Genomic DNA, 7,178 nt, shown 5'->3' with positions numbered 1-7,178 from the left:
TAAGTATAGTCCGTCGGTACATTTGTAGATAGACATTATCCCATTCCGTACTTATTTTATAATTCTATGCTAATAAAAATATTGTTCATTTCCTTCCTACGGTATATTTGATATAACGTGGGGTATAAAGTTTGTAAACGGCATACGGCAAAATATCTGTTGAGCTAAGTAGAACAAATATAATTGTATTCTGTGATAAAAACATAACTAATTGAGGCAAGTATCATTATGTACTTATTATTTAACTTTTATATTTTCAAATACTTACTACTTAGTTTGATTATGAACGTTCAATTGCAACTAGCAATTTTGGAGATATCATTAAAAATCCTTTACATACTTGACTATCCTATATAAGTGATTATTAATAGTAAACCCCTTACCTTACCTTGCTATCAGCTGAAACTAACAAATATATACACGTATTAATCAATCGTTAATTTTGTGTATAAAAAAAAATATGTTGCAGAATCCATGTAATTTTTTTCTTAGGGTAACAATGGTGATGACACATGTAGTTGCGGCATTTATTTAAATATTTTGTCTGTGATGTTAGTGTTTGTTGTCACACATGTGGATGACTGTATTTAGGTGTATGAAAATAATACAGTAAAATACTGTGGCGCCTAAACTGTACACCTATTTACTAAGCACAAACTATTAAAATAATATTGCGTGGGTATCAATTTGTGTTTACATCTCGAGTTACTTTTTCATAATTTGTTGCATTTAGGTTATATTGTTTTCTTTTTTTATTATTTTAATGCAGAAATTGTATTGTATCCAATAAAGTTATTTCAAATCGTTTACTAATGTTTCATATTTCTTAAAAAAACTTATTGTAATGAAGTGAGGCCATATTAAAATATACCGCAATTTAATAGTTCTATTAGTGATTTATTAACACATATTACATACTAAAACTTATCTACAAGTTGAAGTATATGTTGCTGTTCTTGTTGACGCCATTCCTCGCTGCCCTCATCGCCGAGGTTGCCCGCATATTCTGTCAAATACATGCATCCAATTAGAAAATGAATACATGAATGAGGGGGAGAAGTGGTTTTACTAACTTGTAAAGCCGAACAATTAACACCATATACCATCGTGTACTCTAGTGGTGGTTTATTTTTCTTATGTCATAACATACCGAAAATATTGAATACACTAATCACTAAAACACAGCTGAGGCAATATGTTATACCAACATCTCATCATGGTATGGATAAACAGATTTTCTAAAATATTACCTCTCATAACGTGACGAATAATCTTCAAAGAGCCACCCCGGAGTGACAAGACACGCTGCACTCTTTGCTTCACTGTCGTAGAGCCCGCAGTGCATACCTACAATATTAAAATATACATATTGTTATTTCTAATTATACATAAATTGAATATCAAACTCGAACTCCAAATCGTTCAATAATTTACGACCGCTCCGCCTGCTATGTACGTCATATTTTTTATCACTATCCCTATCAACCGTATTCGTCGCAAATACAATACAAAGATGTATAGCGCAACACGATTTAGGTGTACTACTACTCTATTCTGACGTCTAATTTCAAGCATGGAAGCTTTAAGAAATTATATACAAATACCAACACCTCAGATCACTTCAAGTCATACTCAATTATATGCTTTCAATTTTGGCTAGATAATTGGGTTACTAAGGTGCTACCAAATTATCCTGCTTCCTATGAAATGAAGGTTTAACTGTGAAAGTACAGAGTTTTCACGGTTAAACTGAGCAAAATTGCTTATGACATTTAATTTATTATATCAGTTAATGTATTACTATAATATTTCAGTATTTTATGATAAATTGTTACATATGTATTGAAATAGATTTGGAAAAAAAAGTCGTACAGAGTTTGAGACTGATTATTACTACTTTCTTCATTAAACCAATAACCATATAAAATATCACCTCCAAAATTATCCTGTCTATTAATTGCAATGTGAATAGACCTCCAGACAAGCGTTTCAAATATTGCGCGTCATCGTCCAAGTCTTCTGCTTCTTGCTGCAAAAAAAAAATCATACCTATTTAACAGGAGAGAGTAAGTCATTTCATATTTAGTTAAAATGTAGAATTTTTGCTAAGAAGTAAAAATTCTATAACGTCTAGGCATATCAGTGTCAGTTGATAATTGATTAGAAACTGCACCATTGTACTGCATTTGGCCATGTATCATACTAAAATTGAACACATAAAAATACTTGAATATTTTTATGATTTTGAAGTCTTTAAAAATATGTGCATCACTATACAAAACCGTTTGTATCTAAATCTAAAAAATATTACCTCCATATCTTTTTCGGTGCGATCAACTTTATCCATATATTTAAAATGTAACTCCAACAGTCTGTCGACTTTTTCAAGATCATTTTCAGTAAACTTTGCTAATAGTCTTTGCCTCTGGCTACCTTGACAGTTGCGTAACATTGAAGCTATTATAGACACCACATGCTCTACAACAATGGACAACATCTGTATTACCATAATAAAAATAAATCAAAGTCAGCAAATAGTAGAAATAACATATATTCCATCTAGAAGTTGTATTTTTTAAAAGCCGTAATAGAAATATTCCAAAATATATGTTATTTTAGGACAAGACGCAAATAACAGACTTGTATCAAACAATATGGTATTAACTACATCAATAGGATTTCATTTCAAGATTCATATTTATATTTATTACAAAAATCATAAAAATAAATTGAAGAATTTAGATGAAAATTAGCTGAAACTATAAACTAAAATTAGTGAATTAGGTAAACATTGTTTTACGATATAAATCGAAGTAAAGTAATTCATAATATCACTTTTAAAAAATACAGGTTGAAATGGTAAAACTTTAGGGTATACAAGTTTTCATAACAATAGGTCATGCCGTTTCGGAGCAGCTTTGTTACAAACACTGACACGAGAAATTTATATATTAAGATAGAATGGTATTAAGTACAAATCATATTTAGCTTGTAATTACTGCTGGCACATATGTGATAAATAAACATTATATAAACCAACCTTCGTGTTGATCAACAGTTAATAATCTTTTTCTTTTTGGTGTTTTCATGAACAAAGGAAATACTGTGCGTAGACCTAGAATGTCTACGAATTTATTGCAGTTGTCACGTCCATCAGGACCTGCTAAGGCATGATCAAGTACTTTTAAAGAGCCATTTCGTGACATTTTCTTTTCCCTGCAAAAATTACCATATAATTAATAATGTAACAAAATAATTACAAAAGATTTCCTCTACGATGGATACTAGTTACCGAAGCATTAAGTTCATTAGTTGTAAACCCTCTCCTCGGAGAAAGCGGTCGCGGTTTGCGGGCTCCATCAAAGCGCAGCACAAGGAATCGAACATATTTTCCATAGCTTCTTGTTCCTCAGCACCGCTAGGATCATGTCTTTTGTAAAACTGTATATCATAAAATAAAAACTATATTAGTATCTACAAGAAAAGAAAATTGTGCTTCGAAATTAAAATAACTATAATTGACAGTTTTAAAAAAGATTAATCACCGCTAACTGTTGCAGAAGCACATCGATACCATCCAGTTCACCAAGCAGTTTTCTATTTTCAAGTGTATGTTGGAGAAGTATAGATAAAATTTCTGTGGCATACAACTTATTCCCATCAAAAGGAACTTTTAACTGGAACAATGAAATGTCAATAATTAGCTTATCAAGTTCAAAGTTACTAAAATATTTATTTTTAAGCTTGTTTAACAACTTTGCATATATTACGTATAGATGTTGCTCCTCCATCAAGACATCGTGGTTTCAGGTTTGTTCACATCCTCAATGTTTACAGAAATATTAACCATTTACATTACGAAATGCATAGTAAAATTTTTTAGATCGATATCAATTACATTTCTTACTTGACTGACTTGCAACTTCATGTACTTTTTTAGATAAAATTCTTTATTTTTTTGTTTTATAGTCTGCGCTCACATCATACTGTATCTTCATACTAAATTACATAAAGATGTTCTCAGCCGTGAAAAGGTAACAGACACACACAGCTTCAAATTTATAATATTTATATAGATTTACATGAGCAGGAATGGATCGTGAATTTGTGGGGCCCTGGGGTAAATCTATTTAGGGGCCTACCTAATTATATAATTCAACTAAAAAAATACACCGTCCTAAAAGCAACCAGAAATTTCCTGTTTCTTTCTCTATAGAAAGAAATGGGCCGTCTATACGCGCACTTGCAGGGGTTGATTGATCTCAGGGTTGCTAACCTTAGGTTAGCAACCCTGAGATAGGTTTTTTAACATTCTACATATTTTTTATATTCTAAATATTGTTTCAGTGGGGATTGGGTACCCTGGGCTGCAGCCCAAAAAGCCCTTAGGTAGATCCGCCCCTGTACATGAGACTGCTAAAGATGTAATACATCCGTATGTATGACCAAATGCTTACATCACAATTTTTTAAATAAAATATCAACTAATTACATGTTTTGTGTACATGTGACTAGTTACTAGTTCATATATTTAAAAAATTGTTATTAACTAGTGTGGGAAAAATTCATTTAAATAAATTTGGCTGTTACATACTTTCAATCTTTTAAGAATCCACTGTAAAAATCCTTGTTTTGCTACCTCTGGACACAGCTCTGGCCTGAATTCTGTGATGTTCTCTATTATACCTATAAACAATTACATTTTTTATAACAAATTCTCATTACTTGTTCTCACCCATAAAATATAAAATTGGATTCACCAAGTGATATAAATGTTAATAAAACAATAAACAATAATACTAAAATTTTATATGTATAGGTAACATTTTATCCAATGTACTATATTACCTAATGTATTATGTACAGCATCCCTTTCATCAGGAACCTGCTCATCAAGACGAGCTAGGTTATGTAACAGAAGAGCTGGACATTCAGCTTCAGCTAATGCATTAATCAATTCTTCAGCACCTTCCTCACTCTCATGTAAAATGTCTACATCAGTTAATTCCTGTAATAAAAAGTTGTAAATATTATTGAAAGAGTTTTATGGTACCTACTAACATTTGTATAAAGTAGCCATTTTTTTCTATCACAGATTTAAATGCTTTAAAATCTGTACATAATTTAATAATAATATTACTGCCATACAAAATAGGGCACAGATAAAGATTATTATTTAAGTAATATAGCACTACTGTAAATACTCACTTGTAGAAGATTTACAACTTTAGTTGAAATGTCTGTATTATCATGTGACAGTAATTCTAACAAGGAATTAATGCATTTCAATTCCACTAATAGTGGATATTGGTCTGGAACTGTGGCCACTGCACTTAAATCCTGTTCCAAAATTAGCATGATTGTAATAAACAATTTAGTTACAAAATAATTTGATATGTAACATGGCAATTTCATGATAATTCAATAAAATTGTAGCATAACAAAATGTTCTCAATCAATAAGATTGAGAATAAATTTTTAAACTTAAATATGTGACACACATTTGTACAATACCTGACTTATTACATGATAAACTAGAGGCCCACCAGGGTTTCTGAAGCGAAGTAAAGTCTACTATTAAGACAGGGAAGCCAATTCTATAATAGATAGATTATTATTGATAGATTCAAAAATTCATTTCTACTAGAATGATTTCTATTTATTATAAAATCTAAATCTTTCAAGATAAATTAGTAAATTACAAATATGTAATGTCCAGATAGACTAGGCATATGGTTATGTGCACATAGCATTTCCATAATCCTTGTAACTGCTAAATGAGAGGTTACAATTCTAATTGAATGAGGATTTTGTATACATATTATAAAAATATGAATATCATCTTTGGATGATTGATTTTTAATGTCTACACATGATTTTTATTAAATAATAAGAACAAAAATCAATTTTGTGGTTAACAAGATTTGTTATGTATATAGCCTTGCAGACTTTATTGTAGGTAAAAATAAAGATTATTATGTATTTTCTTCGAAAACAGCTAATTGAAGTTCATGTCATAACCATTACTATATTCTTGAATTTATAAATGATACCTGTAATGCTTCATGTAAATCAATTTCACTGTCCATAAATTTCTCTGGTTGATCTGGAAATTTTATCCTCATTTCTCTATTCTTTAAAGCTTTCTTCTCAAAGTTTAATACCAGTTTCTTTACAGCAGTATCATCAAGAATTTCTCCCTAAAAAAATTCTTATAATATTAATTCTTCAGTATTTTGTTAATACATGTATAACATTATCATTAATATAATTCTTATGTCATTAAAAAAAAATTAATTATAAATAAATTTCTTAAATATTATCAAATCTTAAAATTCACAATTCCTTAGCTTCAATAATGTTTCTTTAATTCTTCTTTACAATAAAAAAAGATGTTAGAATAATACCTCAGTTGCTTCCGTTTCTACAAATCGAAGTATGTCTTCTCTTTCCTTATCAGTTAATGTTGGTTCTTTTGGTAATGTTCTAGTCAGTTGGTGTGCTATAGAATCTGATTTAGATTTGGCTAAGCGTCTTATTTTTATTGACCGTGGTTGATCATCGTCAGAATCACCACTGTCGTCTTCATTTGGTCTTTTTGGTGTCGGAGTGGGCTATTGGACATAATTCAAATTACAGTTATTAAAATTATATTTATACAAAATCATGACTACATATTTCCGTGAACTGCATATTTATACTAAGTAGAAGTATCGAATTCGGATTTCGATTATATGTTATTCCAAGATATTTTCAATCTGTGTAACAAAGTTAAGTAAAATTTATGCTGTTATTACTATAAAGTTGGGACCGCCGTTTTGAATGAGTAACATACATTCAACATATTACAAAAATATATTTAAACATACCTTAAAAGACAACAGCTCGCCAACATCCATTACTAAATCTAAATTAAAATGTAAGTAATTTAAAATAATTTGAGGAATATAAAAATAAAAAAATATAATAATAGAAAAATATTATTAATTTTACATTACTCGTATCAACGATTTACTTGAATAGAAATTATTGACTGATTATAAAGTAATTTATCAAACAAAACACATTTCAACACAACAGTTTTCCAGAATAGAATATTATCTATGCAGACAACAGAGAACACTAATATAGCACAGAGCTCATAATTCCAGAAATACAAATTTCAGAATGACACATGT

General features: G+C 29.8%; 1 protein-coding gene across 1 annotated transcript; it reads right to left on the bottom strand.

Annotated features, from left to right (window-relative positions):
* Nucleotides 1-7: 7 nt before the first annotated feature.
* Nucleotides 8-7,168, bottom strand: LOC131844528 (beta-catenin-like protein 1). The gene is made up of 13 exons (XM_059193441.1): nucleotides 6,870-7,168; nucleotides 6,408-6,614; nucleotides 6,054-6,200; nucleotides 5,209-5,340; nucleotides 4,849-5,008; nucleotides 4,595-4,686; nucleotides 3,546-3,677; nucleotides 3,293-3,441; nucleotides 3,041-3,216; nucleotides 2,312-2,478; nucleotides 1,934-2,029; nucleotides 1,251-1,347; nucleotides 8-1,006 (listed from the first exon to the last, which is right to left on the bottom strand). The coding sequence occupies exons 1-13, from the start codon at nucleotides 6,897-6,899 to the stop codon at nucleotides 918-920; spliced, it is 1,674 nt and encodes a 557-aa protein (XP_059049424.1). The 5' UTR covers nucleotides 6,900-7,168; the 3' UTR covers nucleotides 8-917.
* Between the last annotated feature and the right edge of the window lie 10 nt (nucleotides 7,169-7,178).

Source organism: Achroia grisella, unplaced genomic scaffold, assembly GCF_030625045.1.
Source record: "Achroia grisella isolate CSIRO2021 unplaced genomic scaffold, CSIRO_AGI_Agris_v1 utg402, whole genome shotgun sequence".
Classification (NCBI taxonomy): Eukaryota; Metazoa; Arthropoda; class Insecta; order Lepidoptera; family Pyralidae; genus Achroia; species Achroia grisella.
Note: the sequence above shows the minus strand (reverse complement) of the source record. Positions and strands in the feature narration are given on the sequence as shown.